The 24,962-nt window shown below is 34.0% G+C and overlaps 1 protein-coding gene across 3 annotated transcripts in view; it reads left to right on the top strand.

The window, feature by feature from the left end:
- The window catches only part of GLRA3 (glycine receptor alpha 3), a 157,003-nt gene extending 136,907 nt beyond the window's left edge, over positions 1-20,096 (top strand). For 2 of the 3 annotated variants that reach the window (XM_084758360.1, XM_084758362.1), the window contains exons 8-10: positions 1,087-1,230; positions 3,268-3,312; positions 14,337-20,096. In XM_084758360.1, the coding sequence (XP_084614486.1) occupies positions 1,087-1,230; positions 3,268-3,312; positions 14,337-14,615 (468 nt within the window). In that variant the 3' untranslated portion in view covers positions 14,616-20,096. The remainder of the gene's footprint in view (positions 1-1,086; positions 1,231-3,267; positions 3,313-14,336) is intronic. The other variant, XM_084758361.1, reaches the window with a different exon arrangement.
- Positions 20,097-24,962: the final 4,866 nt, after the last annotated feature.

The following is a 24,962-nucleotide window of genomic DNA, read 5'->3' on the forward strand; positions in this document are numbered from 1 at the left end:
AGAAAATAACAAGGATGACCTTTGACTTTTACTATTACGTTGAGATTAAAGATGACCATTTGTGACACAAAATGAGTACTAACTTACAATATTGTTCTTAATTTGTAGTGAAGATTTTAAAGTCTAAAAAGGCGGTAGCAGACTATCAGCCATGTGTATGGTCACCAGAAGTAGGTTACTTATATTCAGGTCTTACCTTTGTAATCTAGTAGCTCAGTGCTTTTGTGCAGGCACTCACTAGGACTCACTACCATCCTCAAAATGAGCAGCTTTGTCTTTAGTTGTGAAATAAGTAGAGGAAGGTAGTGAGAAGAGGTATTCTGTTATGAACATTTGGGAAAAGATTTCCTGAGAAAGTAGCTTATGCAAATGCCCAATGAACAAATGGGACTCAAAGCAGTAGTACAAACTGCTAAGTCGGGTCATGATGACTGTTTGAATTTTTCAAAAATTCAACGAAGGAAATGGAAGGTAGAACAGAGTAAGTTTTTTAAAAAGTAGCAAACACCAGAGACCCCTGAGAGGTCTCTATCTTACTAGATCTCCTTTGCCCAGTCATTTGTCCACATTTTCTTTTTAAGAGCTCTCTTGTCTTACTCTTTACATAGTAAGTACTACGTAAGTAAGCATTGCTTACTTAATTGCTGTAACATGAACTTCACTAATCATCTCTATTTCTATAATATAAAAAATAGATCTTGGTTTATGCCCAACTTGAAAATAATAACAAAATATATTCAAGTCCTACAATTATGTCTAAGCCATAAAATTTATAAAAAATATCTTGGAAATTCTTTTTTGTTCTTATTGGTTTGTTTTTGTTTGAGACAAGGTTTCTCTATTATCTTGGTGATCCTGAATTCATTTTGTAGACCAGGATGGCCTCCAACTCACAGCGATCCACCTGCCTCCGCCTCTCAAGTGCTGGGATTAAAGGTGTGTGCCACCACCACTTAGATTTTTTATTTTTCTAAGTGATTTATAATTTATATCCAAAATCAGAAAATAACAATTAATTTTGTTTTTAAGGACAGTAGCAATAAAAGCCAACTTTCTTGCTTTTTTTTTTTTCCGTCTCCTGACCAGGTGTCATATGTCAAAGCTATTGATATTTGGATGGCAGTATGCCTCCTCTTTGTGTTTTCTGCACTTCTGGAGTATGCAGCAGTGAATTTTGTATCAAGACAACACAAAGAACTTCTGAGACTTCGACGAAAGAGAAAGAACAAGGTAAGTGGTTACTTTTATTGGGTTTAGTGGGATAGCAATTTGCAGTGCAAAAGGATTTGTTTGGTGCAGTGTACGTGTACAGGAGTAAAACTCAGATCAGAAACTAAGTGAAATGATATTCTCTCATTTTTGTTCAGTTGAAAAAGGGTGGAAGGATGAATTCCAGGGCAATTGTGGTATTGAGTTATACTTAAGTAGCATATCTAACGACATGATATCCTTTATCACGGCTATTAGTCTATTTCCAGGAACAACACTTCTTATGCTGCAGTGGATAAATATTCCATCTTGCAATGCTAGACTATTCCTGATGGCATTAATGAACACAGACATCAAATTTAATTATGAAACCTTCCTTTTTCTGAGTTAATTAATTTATTTTTCACAAAGCATCTTGAGAGTATTAACATGATGGTGAGTTCATGCAGTGTAGTCTCCTTCTTATGCATTTTCATATTTAAATATTTTTTGCTGTGAAACTCTGTGGTTAAACACAACAAGGGGCTATAGTTGCCTTGCTAGTGTTTGATCAAATATGAATCCATAAGAAAGTGCATTTGGAGCATCATTGGGAGGGTATAGTAAGTTGTGGGAGTAGCATGCTAGCTGAATTGGCTTGTGCAGATTGTGTTTGTTCCTCTCATTAAATCCTGGTGAGCTATCTTCCTTTATGGACACATGATTTAAAGTCACCTTCTTTCCTTTATACTAACAGAATTTCTCTCAACAGTAGATCCATGGTTTACTTATTCCAGTGCAAATGTGCCAACTGACAACTTAAAATGGAAACATTTGTTCAACACAACACTGTCAGAGTCATATAAAAAAAGTATTGCCACATCCTACATACTAAGATATTTCAAAAAAACATAAATCTTAAGGACAATGGTATGGATTATATAATAAGAATATCTAATGATTTTTAAAGGCTAAATGATTTGTGTATTATTTACTACTTATATATTTACTGAATAACTTAAAGCAATAGACTGATGTATCACCTCAAGTCCTTTTAGTATTAAATGACTTCTAAGGCAACCAACTTGCAAAACTAATCACAGCCCCAATAAACATCTGCAGATGACTGCAGGAACAGAGCATCACCTCTGAGACATGAAGCAATACTAGATTTTCATTTTCTAAGTTTGCATGAAAACTACTGTATGCCATTTATATATTTAAATATATCATAATAAGGAGATTAACTTTTATATTGTCTTACAACCTTCCTCTGGTCATTGGGGAGCTATGTTTTAGTCCCCACTAAACATATGGACACACTGCAATGGAACCCAGGCTTAATAGGGCTGAAACACATGCCTTTCTTCCCTGTTAGTGACTGATACAATTTTCCACACCATTGTTTGCTATAGCTGGGGCAATACTCGGTTTCTTTATCATTAGTATTTCATGTTACACTTCCATTTTTCCATAGCTTTACTTTCTCTTCTTTCTTATCTACTGTAGCATGCTTCAATCACGGACCACCTAGACTAGAAGTGAGAAGTGTCAAGCACATGCTGTCTAATAGGAAAAGACTGCTAGCTCCTAGGTAGTCAACACTAAATGTCACTGGATAATGAAACAGACCACAGATTTAGATATTAAATTCTGATTCCTTTCTAAAAGTTTCTGACTGAAGTGCCTCTTTACTCAATTTTGCTTCACGTAGGAGTGAGATAAAAATATTTGATGTACTTAACGCCTGTTACTCTTTAGCTCACAGCAAAGATTAATATTTTCAGTTACTGGCATTTCAAGAAAAAAGTATAAACAAATATTGACATAATAATGGCTTATCATTCCCTTATCACTACTTGAAATATTCAAGAAGTATATATGATTAAGGCTAATTAAACTTTAATGCAGAACAAAGCCACTTATTTTTGATTCAACACTTTTGGATACATACTTTGCATCTGTGAACATCAATGAATTTATACATATGTATGATTAAACAGTGTGTGTGAGTGTGATTCAATTGTGTAATTATTCTTGACATGATTCTCTGGTTTCTCAATCGCTCTTGGTCCACAGACAGAAGCTTTTGCACTGGAGAAGTTTTACCGTTTCTCAGACACGGTAAATGTCTTTCTTAACTCTAAGTAGAGGAATGTGATCACCGATACAAAGCAGACAGCATATTCTGCTCCGTGGCAGTGTTTGGTGGGGAAACACAGCCCCTTTCAGACGAAAGCTAAGCAGACAGCACTTCCCTTCAGCTTTTCTAAGAACTATACTCTTGTCCTTCCTTGCTCAACAAAAGGCAAACTATGTATTTTTTTTTTCCTATTGAGCTATTTAACTGGTCAAAGTGACTTTAAGAATATATATTTTAAAAATACTATATATGTCTTGTAAAAATGTCCACAAAGGGAAAAATTTATAGATCTGGAGAAAAATCACTTCAAAACAAATGGGAGCTGGGTGTAGTGGCACACACCTTTAATCCAAGCACTACAAAGACAGAGGAAGGCGGATCTCTGTGAGTTTGAGCCAGCCTAACCTACACACCAAGTTCCAGACCAACCAGAGCAGCCAGACCAGACACTGTCTCAAAAGTAAATAAGTATATAAATAGACAGATAATTGAAAACAAACAAAAGCAGTAAATAAGTTAGAAAATAAATAGGAAAGTTATTTATATACAAAATTCTAGGACTGACTGTACAAGCAACCTGAAATGCTTTGTGCAGTCTGTGCATCTTAGAATCTATTCATTATAAGATTATGCATAGGAAACCAACAATTTTTTTAATGAGAACATCTTATCACATGTATGAATAAAAACATCTAAAGATATCACAAAGACACCCATCCACACATAATGTGTACATATCTAGGAAGGAAATCTAGAATATTGTTTCTTAGGTGATTTATAAATGTTCCAAGACCAAGAATTTGATTCATAAAGTTACATTACAAATGGTCTACTTTGCTAAACTGAAAGTTTTTGGGATAAATTATATTTTTAAAGCAAATTCCAAGATGGTTCTGTTGTGCATCCCAGTTAAGAATATAGCAAATGAAATAACATTAATTGAATATTTTTACCAGCTCAATTTTTTGTACAAAATCTTTACCCAGTACTATTTTAAAGTACTGTATTAGCTAGTTTTATGTCAACTTGACACAAATGACTATCATGTGAAAGGAGGGAATCTCAATTAAGGAAGTGCCTTCATAAATCCAGCTGTAGGACATTCTCCTATAGTGATTGGTGGGGGAAGGGACAGCCCATTGTTGGTAGTGCCATCACTGGGCTGGTGGTCCCAGGTTCAATAAAAATGCAGACTGATCAAGCCATAAAAGCAACTCAGTAAACCACACTCCTCCCTGGCCTCTGTGTCAGCTCCTGAATTCAGGGTCCTTCCCTGCTTGAGTTTCTGTACTGACTTCCTCCAATGACAGACTGCAATCTGGAAGCATAAGCTAAATAAACCCTCCCTCATCCACAATTGGCCTTTTAGTCATGGTGTTTCATCACAACAATAGAAATGCTAACTAAGACAAGTACTCACTTTACTGAGTTCCTGTGGAATCTACTACCAATTACCTAGTTTATTTTGTTAGTCAAATTCATAGCTTATTTCTTCATTCCAAATATTCCTTGTTTTTAATCAGTGAAAAATGTCATATGATTTAGTGACTGTAGCTATCCTATTAGCAATTTTTTAAATTTCATTAAACTGAATACTCAAATATGGTCATTTCAATAGAGATTCATATATATATATGTAGTAATATATAATAAATAACATATGTATATGTAAAATTTGTCTCTAAAATTGTATAATTATATTGTTAGTAACTAAAAAATTATAGAAACTAGTCAATGAAAAACTGTATAATCTATTAATTATGGATTTATAAATTTTTCTGATGAAAACTTACCCTGACCCCACAATCAATTATTTTCAACAGAAAAACAATATAGTAATGTAAACACATTGCTTAGAAAAATATGAATTTCATATTTTCAATAAGTATGATACACATTGTACAAATCTTATAATGGTAACTTTGACTTTCATTAAGCATTTTTCTCAAACTAACAACCATCTGGGCTGACCATCTTTATTCTTTGAAACTAATATATTCTGCTTTGAAATGCTCTGAGCAATCTAAGTCTTATAACTCACATAATCAAAATAAAAACAAATGAAAACAGAGTGTCTATTTTCATGGCCCCAATTTGCATGAGTTTCCTCCCATATGCTAATTTGGGAGATTAACAAAAGAAACAAAATTGCCTTCTTATAGACATTTTACCACAAGAATAAATCTTGTGGTAAATTAGCGAAGATGGAATTCCTAGAAATTTTTTTATTTTATTAATTTATTCACATTACATCTCAATTGTTATCCCCTCACTTTTATCTTTCCGTTCCTCCCTCCCTCCCTCTTTCACTCTTTTCCCCTCCCCTAGGTCTGTGACAGAAGGGGACTTCCTTCCTTCCTCACCATATGTTCACAGCCTATCAAGTCTCATCCTGGTAGCCTCCTTATTCCACGAAGGGGAAGTAGTCAAATACGGGGCATCAGAGTTCATGTCAGAGTCAGTTCCTCACTTTCCACACAACTGTGGAGAATGTCTTGTCCATTGGCTGGATCTGAATAGGGGTTCGATGTTTACTGCATGTATTGTCCTTGATTGGTGCAGTAGGTTGGGCAGAATCCCCCGGGTTCAGATTTGCCTGTCACAGAAGTTACTAGAAGGAAAACTCCACCCCAAAGGGACAAACTACAACCAAAACTACACAGGAAATAAATAACCACACCGTGCAAAAACACAACCACACAAACTCTACTGTAACCAACACCAAAATTAAGGGATTTCACAGTCACTGGTCACTAATATGTCTCAACATAAATGATTTCAATTCTCCAATAAAAAGACATAGACTAACCGAATGGATGCATAAACAAGATTCAACATTCTCCTGCATCCAAGAAACACATCTCAGCCACAAGGACAGACATTACCTCAGGATAAAAGGCTGGAAAGGTATTCCAAGTAAATGGACATGAGAAATTTATTTATTTATTTATTTTTTATAACTTAGCTTAGTATTGACTTGAATTTTACATGTCATCTTTGGAATTTTACTTCCTTTCTAGTAGAAGTGCAAAAGAACCCTCTGTCTATTTGGAAGAATAACACTTTGCTCTTTTATCCAAATTTCCCCACCCCACACTGTCATAGCCTGCTGTGTGCTGACTCCCACTGTGCCATGTCATAGATGCTGTCTCCAGCGCTGAATGTGTGTGGCTGTATGCATGACATGAAAATACTTTGGTTGGAAGTTACTATTCTCATTTATGGAGAGATACACGTACTGTTGTTGTTTCCAAATGTACTATCTGTTGAGAGTTTTGAGTGACATGGGACTGCTTCAGCACATTTCATGTAGCTTCCTTGCATAAATTACAGTGATGATATAAGGCTTTGCTAAGAGAAAATTCATTTACACAGTCTTCTAGAACTTTTGTCTTCCTAAGGACTATCTGCATAGGAAAATAAAACAGAAATGAGCTAGCGCTATTCTCAAGAAATTATGACCAAAGTTTGTGTTTAGATAGGTCAATGGTTACCTTTATAAAATAGAGATACAATCTACTGCATTTTGAAAATTGGTGTAATACCTTAAAATTACTCTTATTTTAAATTTATATGTTGTCTTACTTTAAAATAGCTTAGTGTAACTCTACTGACTAATGTGTACATTATTTTTGTCTTGTGCTTTGTCATCTCTATAGTCTTAATCAAAATACAACTATATGTGTAATGTGTTGGTTGAAAAGATAAAACCCCATTGGTGAATCTATGTGGTATCCACATACATGAAATCACTTAATGTGTTCCATTCTAGATCCTACTTATGTTGTATTCCAGACTTAAAATATTTTAAGTAGGCATTTAAGTTTATATACATATATATATATATATATATCTTTAAAAACTAGTTTCTCAATAATTCAAATCCAACAAAATTTGTTTTTAAAGACTCACTCATATGAGGCATTTAATTTTATCTTCCTGAGTAAAATAAAAATTATAAGACTGTGATTATTTTTGGAAAGCAGCTGTTTAAAACTTGGTTTAAGCAAACGTTTCCTTTGAGGTATATATTGTTTGAATTTGAGGTATATATTATACTGAATTCATGAAAATAATACCCAATAAAGTAATATAGAGCTGGTAAGAATGTTCTACAGGTAAGGGCACTTGCTATCAAAATGGACAATGGCGTGACCTGAGTTTTATTCTCAGGACCAAGGTGGGGAGGAAAGACTTAACTCCCCAAAATTGTCCTCCCCTCCTATGGCACTCCCTCCCCCACAGAGAATTAATAGGCAAATAAATAATTAAAAGTTAAAAAAGTGATACAATCTCTTCTTACTTGAAATTAAAATACGTCAAAATTATTTCTTTATCAAAGTTATACCATCTATTGTAATCTTCTAGCTGTCAATGAATGCTTACTAATCATTCTAAGAATTTAATAAAGAACACCAGAAGTACAAACATATTTTTAAAAATATTTTGTGGACTTCTTATCTTTCCTTCAAAAGATCTATCTTCTATTTTCAAATTTTATATAGATCCTGAACAATCATCTTTAACAACTTAAAATGTACCACTTTTTGCCTTCTAATTACTTTGGAGTCAACGTTCAGTAGATGCAGCATGCGCTGAGCTCTGAGGCTGCCAGACGTCACCTGTAGTAAACGTAAAGCTCTCCTTCAACTAACATTCAGACACCTCCATGTCCACATTCGGCTTTCAACTATGGAAATGGTTTTATTGACTATATTTGTATTTTCTTCAGACTTAGTTTTTGAAATGACCCAGACACATGTAGAGGTAAATTAAAAAAAAATATGCTATCATCTTTCATCTGGTCTCAGATTTCTCTAAATGATAGTTTCCCCAGCAAAACAAGCAATTATATTTACTAGCAATTCTTATAATCCACACATTTCAAAATCAACTAGATGGAAATTAACTCAGTTGCCTTTCTCTGTTACATACGCATTTGACAATAAATTTGTAAGAACTGTTTAAACAAATAGACCCCTACAGCTCTCCACCCATTGTCTTAACTGTGTGGAGAAACGTCTGAAAGGCATCTGCTGAGATGGAGACATTAAGGTGAAGATCATATATGTAATATTTCTTGGTATATTTTACTTTAATTCACAGTACCAATACTTCCTGGAGCCATAGGTACTTAATGTTTTATGGTCATTTGGTGGTGACGTTCCTATCTTTATCACTATCAGATGCCAAGTTTATATTTTCAATTCATAATTTTAAAGCCCCAGAATGTGGTTTTTAAAACTTCTTTCTGATTGTTCTGGCCTCTCGTGTATGGCAACATATTATTGTAATGACAGAAATGTGATTTTGCTGAGTGACCACATCTGGGCTACAACTTTCAGTCTGCCTCTACCATTTCAATCTACAATATACAATTATATGAGTTGCCCCTCGGTATGAGGCCCAAAATAAAGTAAAAATGCATTTAGAATTTCCACAGTGTGGTTCTGATACATAATTACTAAAACATTTTTTCTCTTCCCATTTTCAAGAGTTCTTTTTAAATACCCTTCTTGTAAAAAGAAATTATACGGCAAATAAGCGGCATTTTAAATTTTTCATTGTCTTCCTTTGAAACTCATGGAATAATAAGGGTGTTTGTTATAAGTAAATGAAACTAAAGTTTTCATTTTACTTTTTTAATCAATCATATTCCTTAGCTTAATTTATCAGATTCAATTCAATCTTTATTTTACATAATCTCTGTGTTTTTAACTTATAACATACCTTAATTATATGATCACTAACTATTATCTAATATATAGAGAACTTTTTGACCTAATATTAATATGACATAATTGGTTGATTTTGTAACATGCATTTCTTTATAAGTTGAAGAATATTTTTTAAATTACTTAAATTCAATAAATACTTGGGAGTTGATTAGATTAAGGTATATCAATAACAAGCTTAGCATTCACAAATACTAGATAATTTTATGCCTCGGTTATTCAAAACTAAAATTAATTTCACATTAAAATAACCTACCATACTCTCTTCTAATTCAATAACTAATAATAATAATAATAATAATAATAATAACAACAACAACAACAACAACAATAACAATCTTCTAAGGCAGATTCACCATTGTTTTATTATTTAGGATCAAACTTTCAGGATTAATTACAAAAAGTCACTTCAGAAAATCACTTTTCTACCCATAGTGTTTGACACTTATCTCAGATGAAGACTTACGTCATTGTAATAGCTCCTATTCTAATACATCCAATTAAAGCTATACTAAAAATAGCTTATCAAAGATTATCTGGCTCAGACCAGAAACAGAAATATATTCTTTTAACTGTACATGTAACCAAAATCTCCTCTGTTTTCTTTTTATTTCTTCCTAGAACCTTGTGACCACTGATACCCACAGCCATAGCCAGTCACTTTGTCTCCTCTCTCCTGCCCCACCAACTTCTCTTTGACTTCTTTTATTGTATTCTTGCTCCTTGGTGATAGTATCATATATCTTCCACTGACTTCCAGTATCTTGAAAATAGGCTTTTACTGTCCTTGACCATTCAATTTTGCATAGTTTAATCTAGGATTTCTACTAAGCGATGGACAAGAGAACCCTCACCTTCAGGACAATCTTTAAGTGTCAACTTTATTTGCTCACTTAGATATATTAGACGGCATGGAATAAATTTAAAACCCTGTATCAATATCTTTATCTTCATTTTCCACTGTTACCATTGATTCTAAAGTCTGATGTGAGCAAATCTCGTAGAGTTCCTTAAGGGTGGTTGCTTCTGAAACTTAAACCTGTCTCAGGCCTCCCAGACGGTGACAGATGTGCCAGGAAGTCCCTCACAAAATCCTACCCACTCTCACTATTATCTTTTAGTTTCTTAACAGCCATGACAGAAGTGCTAATGGTGTTTCTTCTAAATAGTCAAGAGGGATTTTCTTCTCCCTGGTGAACCCACCATGATATCTGCAGGGATAAATGTGCTCAGAAATCTACAAGTCCTCCCCCTTTCTGCAAAGAAAGACCCCGCTCCTACCCCATAGGATTTCTAAGAGTTTAGAGGAGAGAGTATGGTTAGAGAAAGCTCCTTTCAGATGAGGATGGGACTAGTCTCGGCTTCCTACTACACTTAATATATCTACATGTTTGCAGGAGAGGTCCAGTTCACGGTAGTGAAAACCAATCATGCTTTGCATGATGGATTACTAGCACCACAGACTTCCCCCTCAAAAGCTAACCTGTGATCACAAAGGCCAGTAATCCCCAAATTAGAACACTGCGCGTGGGGAGTCAGCATTTCTGTCAAACATTTTTATGCTTCATCATCTGAAATTCTTTCATTCGCTCTTACACTTCAAGAGTCATGAAACAGATCACACAGAGATCTGCTAAATCTTACAGAATGACTCAAAATATGACACTGCAACTATTTGGTAGCTCCTTGGAGATGATGACAGATGTGCCAGGAAATCCCTCACAAAATCCTACCCACTCTCACTATTATCTCTTAGTTTCTTAACAGCCATGACAGAAGTGGCTGTTGTCTCTATGGCTACCAAAACCTAAAAATGGAGCCAGAGTTTGTAGATGAAGTAAACGCCATATGCCAAAAACTTAGTATTAAGAAAGTGAAAAATTTTCAATGTATATGATGTACAAATTTGAAATATCATGTTGGACTACCAAATTCAAATTTTTAAATTAAAATTAGCTTTGTCTGCTTCAAGTAGCTTGCTATCATGTGGCTCGCATATTTTTATGGGGCACAGAGTATTATAAATACAAGGTTTGAGTGTCACCATTCAGAGGTTATGGATGTCATCAAGACTAAGAAAAATAGTCTTTCAAGTTTTACCTTGAGGCAGGTCAAAGAACTAACTGCTTTCTTTTCTTGCTAATTTTCTTCCTACCATTTGGTTCCAATTTTGTGAGAAAGGCTAATTAAGAAATAAATCATTGGATCGTGGGGCACTTTCTCTTACACTTTTATCTCATTGCTCCTCCACATAATGCTTCACCAGGGGATAACTCTGTGCCGTCCATATTCCCACCGTGAAACTCAGGTCCAGTAATTTGTCTTCCTAACTTTTGCTTCCTTAAACTTAGAGCTGATCAACATTAGATCCTTCTAAGAACACATCAGAGCAAAACTTTGTAGGCATGTTGAGTCAAAGCGGTTCTAAAAAATGTCTTCTGTGTGTAGTGCACAATTTTGGGTTGACTTGTCACTCAGAGTCTTTAAACAACAATCTTTCAACTAATTTTAGCATCATAATCATCTCAAACAAGATGCTGTTTCTCAGGACCAGAGCTTCTTTGGTCCCTCAATCACACAGGTGACACAATCATGAAAGTAAAGGAGTAGGTGATTATCTTTGTACACAGGTGATTGTCTTTATACACAGGACTCATAGACTTTTTTTTTTCAAACCAAAGTTTTATACTCTTGGTCACACTGCCTAAAGATCTACAGGCCTATGTACAGTCTGTCTTGACATTTCCATGGTGGTGAAGTTGATTCCTCATTTAGCTTAATTCTATGTTTTCAGGAGAATTATGGCTTAGAAACAAGGGGTTATTCTCAAGAGTTTCACAGCCAGGCAGGTGGTGCATGCCCATAATCTCAGTACTCGAAGCAGAAGCAGGCAGATCACTGTGAGTTCCAGGCCATTCTGATCCACAAAGCAAGTCCAGGACAGTGAAAGCTACACAGAGAAACCCTGTCTCGAAAAAAACAACAAAGAGTTTCATAACAGCTCAGGCCTGATGTTAACACACTACATACAGCCAGTTATGAAAAAAGACACAACAGAAAAGGTCTGGTTGTTCACTCATTCTTGTTTCCTTTTGAATGAAAACCCTTTACTTGAGAGCAACAGCTGTGGTCTCAAAGAATTTAAAATAAATTGTCCAGAACGAATGATAAAAAAGCTAGTCAATGAAATCTGTTTTGCTAAACATATAGGGTAGAATCATCAAATCCTAGTATTTTAATAATAAACTTTCCGATTGCTTCCACTAGTATGCCAACATATGAAAATGCTTATAGAAAAGCTTTCTTGTCTGTTTTAATTATATATTTTAAACTTGTGGGTTGATAGAACTTAAGTAATATATTATATTTCAACATCAAATGGCCTGCACACATAATATAAATTACTGAGACAACTGATGTTTCTGTTCTGATGTGCAAGCACCAGCATAATTTATTAAATCCTAAAGATGATAAAATACCATTTACATAATAACAATTGAAGTGATATATACTTTATTAAAGACAGACGGATACTTTCAAAGCACGCAGTACATTTCCCATAAATTATTTTTTGGAAGTTAATATATGAACACATTTTTAAAAGTTGCATTTACTAGAGTCCTAAAAAAATGATTTTGCTTTTCTTTTGTTTTGTTTTTCAAAATTACAACAGTAGACACAGGGAACATGGATAGAAGCTGTATTTTAAGGTGCTTTTAATTGTCATAGTTTAATTGTTTCAATTCAAATCCAATTCCTTAATGAATCTTACAATTGAAATGTTTCCAGTAATATATACTTTTGTCTTTCAGTTAAAATTGTCTCACCTTCATAATACTCGAAAACTGTTTCACACATTAATGAATCAACGTTGTTCATGTTCTCACTTTTACAATCCATAATTACTTCTATTTTTCACTTTCTTATTTTATAATACACTTTTTATTGAACAGATACATTCATAGGCCTAATTAGAGCCAAATGATTATTTTATCTCTTGCACTAACATAAAAAGAATTATCATAACAGAGATATACATAGAAAATACGTTAATTAGAACCATTAAACTTGCTGTTATACCAGCAAAAAAAGATTTTTCTTATCAGTAACCATTTATTCTCATACTCTATTCATTGATTTTCTTATAAATTAGTTAATAACACATTTCTCTATCATAAAGATGTCATATTTACCTTTTTACATTAAAATTTTTAGAGTTTTTAATTTAACTTTTTATGTATTTGTATGTCTGTTTGTGGAAGTTTATTTGTACTATGTGTTTGGAATGTCTGCGGAAGGCAGAAGAAAACACTGGATCCCCTGGAGCCAGAGTTATATGCAGTTGTGAGCCACCATGTGGGTGCTGAGATCCAAATTCAGACCTTTTATAAGAACAACAAGTGCTCTTAACCAACGAACCATTTGTCAGGCTACAAACTTTGTTTTTCATGTAAATATATGGAAATTTTTCTTGCCATGCTTAAAAGTAATAGTATAATTTCAAACAATGATTATTGGTAAATTTTAACTTTATAACAAGTTTATTCATTTTCAATTGATTTTCGCTAAAGGGGCCGAAAGTTAATAAGTCCACTTTTTAAAATATAAAATAAAGTTCTTCCAGTTTCCTTTCATAACTCATCAAGCCACTGTATCTGTGAAATAACTGCGTATTAATTAGAGCAAGTTATAGCGTATCCTGTAGCTCCTTAGAACATGATAGAATAACATAGAGAAGCAACCTAAAGGGCAGCGCAAAACAAGCAGCATGCTCTGACAGACAGTATTCTAGGAGGAAGTGACTAGCGTTGTAAGAAGAAAATACATGTTAAATAAAAAGTTGGTTCTGTGAGAAAGAAAAATTTAGTCAATGATTCGGGTATTTATTTCCCCTTTGGTGGGGCATTTGTATATCTAAACTCGTAACCCAAAACTTCTGGGATGTGCATGTTTATAATCAACCTCTCAATGGTTTTTTTTTTTTTTTTTTTCTTACTCTCATTTAGAATCTTTGTGACAGGTAGACACCACAGGATTTTTATCTCTCCATTGATACTTCATTTGGGCGTTCATATTAGTGAGCACATCTGTGTGAGGTAGCGAGATAAGGAAAGCTTCACGCCAGCTCATCGTCATGTGCTTCTGCTATCTAGTCTCCATACCCAAGCAAACACACGCATCATGATAAACGCTAAGCCGTGACTCTGATCCCCCCACGTGGCACGCCCTGCTTCATTACTAAAACACCTCCTGCTGTCTTTTGCAAACAGGATGATGAGGTGAGGGAGAGTCGGTTCAGCTTCACAGCCTATGGGATGGGGCCGTGTCTGCAAGCAAAGGATGGTGTGGTTCCAAAAGGGCCCAACCACGCTGTCCAGGTAATGCCAAAGAGCCCCGAGGATATGAGGAAGGTCTTCATCGACAGGGCCAAGAAGATTGACACCATCTCCCGAGCCTGCTTTCCGCTGGCGTTTCTCATTTTTAACATTTTCTATTGGGTTATCTATAAAATTCTTAGGCACGAAGACATTCATCAGCAGCAAGATTAAGACTCTGAAGTCATACAGCGACACTGCGCTCAGAAAGCGCTTTCCTGCCATAGGAGTGGGTAGGTGTGCGTGTGGTGTACAAGTGATAGCCAATGTATCCAAGCAGCATATGGGGAAAGAGTTTATTTTGATTTTCTATGTAAAATAACGAGACAGATTGATTCTTATAAAGGATACAAAATATATTGTGTGTGCTGGGGTGGGGGGAGCTCCTATTTCATATTACTGCCAGATGATCTGTTTTCTTCGTTGTGTCAATGTGTGTTGTATATGTCTTACTAGCACATACAGTAGACATGATAACTACTTTGGGATTTCTTGATATTTTTACTTCACTATAGTAAACATAGTGGAATCAAGATTTACACAGTAAAAATGTACGAAGCAAGTTTCACAAAATGATGAGAATAATAGAAGGTAATGGCTTGAGATGCACAGTATATTTTAAAAAATGAAAGTAACAAGGTCTTTAAATGACAAGTTCACTACTGTTAGAACGCCATCCGTAGGACCATGGTAGAACCAATACACACAATAAAAAAGAACAATAAATTGGGCCACCAAAATGAAAGTCACCATTTAGAATACTAAATATCTCTCTGCCAAAATTTAAAATAAACAACTTCCGCAATCACGTTACATAAAAATTCTACTTACCTTTCATCTCTGGGAGTGATGAAGATGAAGATACTGTAGGCAGCCTTTGTTTGTAAATAAGTGTGACAGTTATTTTTAATTAGTGCCAAACGCTAAAGATTTTAAGCCAGCGCAATCGTTTTTGTTAAACTTAATAGCGGCTTAATTGTTTGTATGTTTGGTGTTTTTGTGTAATTAAACAAAATTCGTTAAGACTTTTCTATTTAGTTTAGAATGAGAATTTAAATATTAATTATACTAAAGCACTTACATTTTGATAATAAACAAATTCAAGGGACAATACAAGTAGATTCGTGAAAGATTTTTTTTTTTTAATAAGAGTAGTTTTTCTCATCAGTTATGTGAGCCCAAAATACCTCTAAGTAGCAGGAGGATGGGTTTTAATTCTAAGTGACCTAAACATCAATTCTATCAAGTAAGATTATTTTGTTTTTTATGAGCCAATGCATTCAAAACAGTAGTTTCAAAGTGTATTTAAAAGCAATTTTGCTTGAAAAAGAAATTTGTTCACGACCTGTGCAATTATTTCAGCTTCAGTGGAGTTTTCTTAGCTTTGTCAGATAGCAGCTGCCAAGCTCTGATTCACTTACTGATTTTCTTAACTATTATTCTCATTAATGTTATACTTTAAAACTTTTAGAGTGATTTTTAGATATTTTAATCATTGGTTAGTCTATAAAATTATATAGTGAAAATTGCAAGAATTTTTAAAAATCTCAGATATGTTATAGGAAAACCAATAGTTTTTGAACCAAATGGTACTATTTTCTGACCTTCAATCACCCCCAAAACTCAAAGCAGAAACTGCCATTTAAAACTAAAAACTTTTCAATATCTCTGTAGTGTGGTTAACCCAAGAAGAGATCTTAAAATTAACTTTTTAAAAATCAACCCATGCTAATGAGTGTTTGCTAATAAAAAGCAAACTAGCACATTTATAAGTAATTTACACAAGGTAAGAGAACCATGTTTGTGATTTATGAAGAGTCTAGAATTAAAATAATTTGTTACAATGTGTTTCCTTTGCTTGAAAACTGTGCATCTAAAAGTTGAGCATATATGTAATTCTTTGCTGTCTATGAGCCAAAACCATAGAAATATACTTATGTATTAAACATTAGAGCGAGATATGTTGCCTATGCTGGGTATAGCCAGAGGGTTTAAAGTAATGAACTACAGTCCTTCAATGTTGGCAAAGTGCTTGCATACCTTTTGTTTACTTTATATATCTTATTTCAAAAGTTTTGACATGACCTAAATTGAGTAAATCCTGCCAGGAGCAAGCTGAAATCTAATAATCACAAAACACATATGCCCCAAAGAAAACCACAGGTGCGACTGACTAGCTTTCATATTTGAAGCCACTGGATGTCTGTAATTTTGAGAAAATTTGTCAAGAATGACGTTAGCTCTATAGAAATATTGCTATCTCAAAAGTACATTTTTCTTTATCTTTCCTTATAAATAATTCTGCTTTCTATTATATGTACTGTGTCTTCCAACACAAAGAAAATACTATTAACAGCTTTTTCTCCCAAGGCGGTCATTACAAGACAAACCAACATGGCTGTATCAAGAGGGCTTAAAGGAATGTGTCCACTGTAATAAACTAATGAGGTATTACAGAGCCATTAAATTTTAAATAATAACAACATCCTGGGGTATTTGCCTCAAAAGCCCTGTGTCAAATGAGATTTTGTTTCTTAGCATTGAGGATTGGAATGTTAGAGAAGGAATTACTACTAAGCCACAGCCCAAGTCCCAATCCTGAATTAAAGGCAGAATATTATCAGTGGTAAGAAATAATTTAAATATGCAAATACACAAACTATCATTCACTGAAGTTAGGATTTCAGTGCAAACTCTCTGAACTATCCTGCACTACACATACTATGGGGGGGATGGGGTGTGAATGATGTTTATTTCACTTAATTTAAAATTTTATGATTTAACTTGAAATATTTGGTTCTTGAAATGTTTGGTTCCACAAAACATGCATTTTTGGGTAATCTTTTTATTAGTATACATGTGTACAACTTTTTCTTTCTTTTCTAACCACTATAACACCCAAAATTTTCTTTATGACTTAGAGTAGACATCAGAACCACTGTAGAAATGGGAAAGAAAAGTATAAAACCATCCTTATTCTCTCCAAAAATTTTTCCATAATATTTACCCAAAGAATTAATCCATTTCTCAGCTCTGCCACACAGAATATCATAAATGCTTACCTTATTTCATAATACATTCTTATTGTATGAATACATCCTAATAAATTTAATTTTAGTTTTGAAGTATAAATACATGAGTATCTATATATACCTAACACATGATTACATGCATTGATTTTTATAAAAGCCCATTATCTATATAAATACTAGAAATTATAATAAAAATTGTGAGACAATAAATTATATGCTCTTAACTACTCCAATATTTCTGTAAGTGAACAATATATATTTGGATATATACTGACAACTAAATTTCTTTTTATTTATAAAATGTATACCCCATGAAATTGACTTATGAGAATATGAGGGACAAAAAAATTAGAATAGGAAATATTTTTAGTACTAAAAGTGGGAAAATGGAATCACTCCAATCCACTCCACTCCAAAATAGATGTACACATTTTACACATAAATAACATTGTGAAGTCTTTAAAATTAGTAGCATATACTCTGTATTTCTCAGTCAAGTTGGTCAGTATTTGTTGATATTGAACAGGCGGGGACTATAAGACACTGGATATCTTGATAAACTTATTAGGAACATATTTGTATGGTTTCTAACCATGTAGCAATTTAATTTGACAATCAACCCAAGGCAATTATAGTCAATGAAAATGCAAACTGTGAACAGGAAAAGTATCTTGCCTCAGTAACTAGATTGGTGTATTGATGATTTTAAGAACTTTCTCTCTCATCTTTGAAATTGCAAAGCTCTCTTAATCAATACCTACCAATCAAGCACACTTATAACACTTGTCTTCCTGGCCTGTTAATTTGCATTCATGTTTAGCAAGATGATTCTGATTGTATTGCCTCCTACTGACTTCATGGCTGAGCAATGAGCTGCTATTCCAGCCCTAATCCTTTTAGGTCTGCGTCGCCAAGGAGCCTCTCAACTCTCAGTAAACTGGCGCCTTTTGTGCATTTCGAGAAAGAAGTTAGTTATCAAAACTGCACGCTATTTTAAGGATCACATTTGAAGCCCTATAAAATTGGACCCAAGACTGTCTAACCTGTGCCCATAAATCAAAGGAAGCTCAAGTCCTTCAAACAATTTTAACAAGAATGCCTTAGATGAACTTATGTGAGTAAGGGACGGTGGGAATTATTGCTACAAAGTTTAGAATTCTACTCAAGACTTACTTCTTGAGGGTGGCAACTGAGTCATGTTCCCCACAATGCCTTCAGAACTCGCTACTGTATTTTCTTTGGAGGCTTCCAGTTAGATCCCTACTATTACTTCATAACTACAGGAATGTCATTCAATGCGGAGAATGCTTGCCTGGCATATATAAGACCCTAGGTTCAGTCCAAGCACCATTGATGATAATAGTGTACTGTTCAGACAGTCTCCTAGCTCCTACATAAAGCCTAAGATGAGCAGCCTGTTCCTCTGTAGCATATTTTGCATAAGAAAAGGTTAGCTGTCACCCGAAAATGTTTACTTCCTAAAAAGGAAATTCCACTCCGTTCCAACTAGACTCCACTGTTCTTGTCTTATGACCTGCTGTCACTGTTATTGCCAAAGTCAACATTCTTATTATCCATTTTATTTATATCGGAAATTCATTGCGGCAGTTTGTCAAGCCACAAGATGTATTCAGGTTTTCAAAATAGTAAAATGTAGAATTGTATATTTAGTAGGAAGAATCAGCAAATGTTATACATAAATTATTTACTGTAACTTTAAATTTCCTCCTATAACTTAGTACTGATTTTAAATTAAATATTTATTAAATATATTTCAGATATAAAAATAAATAAAATCTTGGAAAGAAATACAAATCTTTTTAAAAATATGAAATAAACATAATGCTTTCATTTAAAATTATCTAGAATAAGGTGAATTCAAATATAACGACCTAAGCTTATTTTACTATCTGATCTTTCTCTTAAGTGCTTTAGCAAAAATACCTTCAGAGGACCCATTTCCACACAGTCCCTAGCCAAACTTGTTAATGTACATGAGAAGTAAGAAACTCTGAATTAAATGCAAAAAAAAAAAAAAGTATTCAGATGTAAGACTGTACTTGAACTTGTTTGAATAACTTTGCATTTCTTTACTGTTTTATCTTTACTGAATTATGCGAAAGCTTTTCCTTAAACTTACATTTTAATGTATGATGAGTGATAATAATTTGGGAAAATATAGTGAATAATCTTCACACTTTATGGGTATTGTGCAATGTACTGTGGAAAACAAAAATTAAAAGAAACCATGTCATATATTTTTCCATGAACTCTCTTACATGATGTACAGTGACTTCATAATATTAGTGAGAAAAGATGCTTTAAAAGACTAAGCCTCAGAAAAGTATTGCTATTTTATGATGCTAATTATTTTTCTGCATATCTAAACTATGTCTTCCCAAGCAGGATGTTAGGGTATGTCTTTCTGTCAAGGTTGATGCCACATTACTTAAAGACATTGTGCTCAAAATGTACGAAAATGTCATGCATGATTTTATCAACTTGCTTTTGTTATATTACCTTTAATTTAATTTTGCAGCTAACAAACCCTCTAATAAATCATTAAGTTGTGAACAATATATGGTCTTCCTCATGTAACTGCAGATAATTTGATCAGAATATAATAAAAAATTAATGTTTTTCAAGACTGTGATCCTCTTTTTGTCTAATTATCTATAAAGAAAGTTTATCAAGGAATTATATAATCTTATGCCAAAAATCATACTACATTTCTCGTGTTAGAAATGATCACATCCTGGATTTTAAAGCTCAGGATCTAACATCCAAAAATGATATCTGTTAAGGTGCTTACTTTTTACCAAAGATAGAAAAAAACTTGCATTGTTGGAGACCCTTTTCCTTAAAACGTGATTACTTTCACTTAGTTTGTTTATTTCAAGATGGATTGTTTTGCTAAACTTTTTTTTTTTATCTTCAAGTTCATCTTGTTCCTCACAAAGTGAGGTTTGAAGGTAGTGATAGTATGGTAGAAAATAAAAGATAGAAACATTAATTTTTAAGACAATTTACTTTTTAATATATTTTATTGATTTATTCATATTATATCTCAATTGTTATGCCATCCTTTGTATCCTCCCATTCCTCCCTCCCTCCCATTTTCCCCTTACTCCCCTTCCCTATGACTGTGACTGAGGGGGACCTCCTCCCCCTGTATATGCTCATAGGGTAACAAGTCCCTTCTTGGTAGCCTGCTATCCTTTCTCTGAGTGCCACCAGGCCTCCCCAGTAGGGTATAGGTTTATAACCTGTCTCTCATTGTTGCAGAACCTAAATTTATCTGTAACAATCTTTTTCATAACTTTATAGATTTACTTCACAAGGTCCAGTAAAGTTTGTTGATTGGAAACTCATAGCTTAAATTGGAACACATTTTCTCAATTTCCTCAATAAACTGGCTTTCATTAACTGTCATTATGGTTCTCATTTTAACATCAGCAAAATCCCTTGACTGAATTCAGCCAGGGTTGGCAAAGTCATCTCAAAGAATAAGAGCTAGAGGTATCTATCAATAAAATATGTAAGCAAAATATACAAATGATTTGTAACTACAACAACAATATAGAGATATTTATTGGTGGTCTATGGCTTTTCAAATAAATTTTATTACTATAGTTTAATATTTGTTTATATTTATAGTAAGTATAATAATATTTATAATATAATATAACTTAAATTACTATACTTTAAAGCTATTATCATTGTCCTAACTATATTTATCACTTTCAAAACCATCAAATATTGAGTTTTCTCTCAACATGTTTTTTTGCCAACAATTGCTTTCTTCTTTAATTAAATGACTTCTGAAGTGTGCTTCTTTGCTATGTGGTATAATCAGTGTAGCTAATTACTCTTTCATAGGCATCTTAAATCAAAATGAAAGTATTGTTGTAGAACTGTTATATGCTAGAAATATTTGCATATTTACTGTTTGATTCCTTATGTTTGAAACCATATGCTGTGTTATGCAGATGCTTCTTACCAACTATTCTACAAGTGTCTGAAAATTCCCTTAAGTAAACTAGGCTTGGATGCTGTTAGAGAAAAACAGTCCTGCATGTAAGTCAAAAACAGTGAAAGTAAGCTTTGTCCAAGGAAGTTTGCAGTAGGATTAAATACTCATCAGCATAGAACCCAGTTCCATTCTTAATATTACGAGGACAATTTACTAATAGGTCAGTGGGTAGAAATTACTAAGAGAAAACATCACTGTCAGAGGGATTCTAGCCAAACTGACTGAGGAATATTCTTGATGAAGGCGGGCTGAAAATGAAAGATGAGGTGGGTGAGGAAAAGGAATTTGATATCAATGGTAGTTTGAATAAAAACAAAACAAAGCAAAATCAAACGAACAAACAAACGCCCCCCACCCCCAAAAAAATCAAAGACCCACCTGGCAGAATTCTTATTAAAATTGTCCAAGGACAGAGGTCAAGTTAGGAAGAACTCACTAAAAAGTGGCCAAACTTTGGTCAAGGAAAGAGTTCCGTGTTCATCAGTGATCTGCTTATATGGTACAAGGAGGGGTCTGTCTGAAAATACATTATTCACATGATGAAGAGCTAAAACTTATGTCCTATACGTGCCATTGAGCTGCCTACTACTTCTTTCTCTTGTGAACAGAATCTCTTCTCAAACCATCCATCATCAACTCATTTTTCTCCATTGGTGGCATTCTGTTTTTCTTTTTGTACAGAAAGAAACATAAAATCATTCCAAATAAAATACTACAAAAATTGCATGTGTAGGGTATCACTGACACAAATATACCCACCTACCCCCAAATAATAATTTATTTTTGTGGCTTGATCTCATTCTTATTTCAGGAAATCAAATACACATTTAAAATTCATACACACATATGTACATATATGTGTGTACAATATACACATATACATATATATGTACATATATACACATATATACATATGTACATATGTATGTATGAATATATGTATGTATGTATATATATACACTTGGATAACACAAAGATCAAAGGAGAAGCACACTATCAGACCAAGGGAGAACTAGACAAACAGAGACAGCCTTTCTTCATTTTCAAATTGATCTCACTTGAAACATATATTCTGTGGGAGTTGTTGCTTAACATATAACATTGCAACATGTCCCTTTCCAGGTTAAGAATCAAAGAATATGAGGATAAAAGATAAACAGCAAATTAACTGAGAGTTTACACATTGTCAAACTTTTTGACACAGAATAAAAAAGAGAGCAAAGCATAAGTCTTATTAAGAAGCTCCTTAAAAGAGATGAAAATCTTGACAAAAATAACAGCTATTCTATTATATTTTATTTCATAAATAGCAGAATTGATACTAGAAGCATATCTGATAAGACTTTTTTCATTTCTTGGTACCTCCTTCGTTCTCTTCATTACCAATGTTTAAAATATTTATCTGCTGTTAGTCCTCAGTGAATTCGAAAGGCTCCTTCTACTTCCCATAGCAAAAAAAGGGAGAAAATAACAGCTGCAGGAGCAACATGATACGAGGTGGAACAGGGCTTATTTTCTTTGCTTTTTTTTGTTAGTGATTTTTTTTTACATAAGTAATCAATAATCTCTAATGAAGAAACAATTGTTTCATAAAATGACGGGGTGTAAGTGGACGCTTTTCCTAAAGCCAATACAGATTGGGTTTGTGTGTCTTTCTTCCAAGGGCAAAGAAAAATTATGTGAGGTAAGTGGAGGAGATAAGAGAGTCTCTGAAACTGATTTGAAATCAAATCCTTCAGTTACTGATGCTGAATGACTAGTTTGCAACAGCTTGTTTACATTTTGGAAGTTAATTAATGAAAAGATTGGAATCATTCATGAAGATGTTGTTATTTTAAGTGATAAACAAATGTGTATAAGAACATCGTGTTGAAATAATCAACCTAATAGACACTGTAATATACTCTGAAAGCAAACGTAAGGATGGATTAATGATGTGGTAGTATTTAATGTTTTAATATGGTTTTACTAATTGCTCTATTATTACTAATCACACGTGCCTACCAATGCACTATAATAATTATTCTTCTTCTTCTTCTTCTTCTTCTTCTTCTTCTTCTTCTTCTTCTTCTTCTTCTTCTTCTTCTTCTTTTTGGTTTTTTTTTTTTTTTTTTTTTTTTGGTTTTTGAGTCAGGGTCTCTCTGTGTAGCCTTGGCTGTCCTGGACTCATTTTGTAGAACAAGCTGGCCTTGAATTCACAGAGATCTGCCTGCCTCTGCCTCTGCCTCTGCCTCCCAAGTGCTGGGATTAAAGGCATGCGCCACCACACCTGGCCAATTTATCTTCTTTTAAAAATTACATTATATTTATTATTGGTATATGTTTTCTTTTTAGTTACTTACTTCATATCCCTATCATAGCATCTTCCCTCCTCTCCTCCTGGTCCCATCCTCCCTCCCTCTTCCTTCTATCCCTCTTTCCCTACTACTCAGAAAAGGGGTGAAAATCTCCCCCACCAAACCATCCCAGCACATCAAGTTGCTTCAGGCCTGAATGCATCCTCTTTGCCTGTGGCTTGGCAAGTCAGTGCCACCAGGGGAAAGTATCAAAGAGCAGGCAACAGAGTCCATGTCAGAGGCAGCCCTGGCACCTCTTACTAGGGAACCCACATGAAGACCAAGCTGCCAGTTGGCTACATCTGTGTAGGGAGCCTAGGTCTAGAGCACACATGGTCCAGGTAGGTCCAGGGTAGGCGGCTTTGGTTAGTTGGCTCAGCTCCCAGGTCTCAGCTATTATTGATATATTATGTGCACATGTGTGCACAAAAACACTCAAGAGGATGGGAAAATAGGGTAGCCCATGAGTGCTCAGAGGATGATTTTTAGGATCAAGTAGCTCTCTCCAGGTTGTCAACTTATAATCTCAAGCCTGTAGAGAAAGTACATTTACACTCTGAGCCATTTCACCAGCTCAATTTTATGTTCTTGCAAAGTAAAACTATTATATCACATAATGTTATTTCATGCTTAAGTTTTATATATATATATATATATATATATATATATATATATATATATATATATATGTTCTATTCTCATGGTTCAGAACTATGGGGAGAATAAGAGATGATATTTTCATGGGATGGGAGAGCAATTGAGATGTAATATGAATGATTTTATTTTTCAATAAAAAATAGTATCATAAAAAAATAAAATATTTATACTGAAAAAAAGAGATGATGTTTTGTTGTCTATTTTAGTGTCATCAGCTACACACTACGTACTCCCTACATGGAGTGGCAGGCACCGCTGTAACATTCAGCTAAGCGTTACAACCACCAACCTGGTTCCTGTTCAATTTTTGTTTTTTTGTTTTTGTTTTTTTTTTTTTGCTACATCAGCAAATAACTACAGGTAGCAGTAATGTTGTGCCACCACCTAAACACCTTTAGCTTCAAAACATCATCTGAAATATATGAAAACAGTTTTGTACATTCAAGTTAAGAAGTTTCTGTAT

Source organism: Acomys minous (assembly GCF_964271855.1).
Source record: "Acomys minous genome assembly, chromosome: 15".
Classification (NCBI taxonomy): domain Eukaryota; kingdom Metazoa; phylum Chordata; class Mammalia; order Rodentia; family Muridae; genus Acomys; species Acomys minous.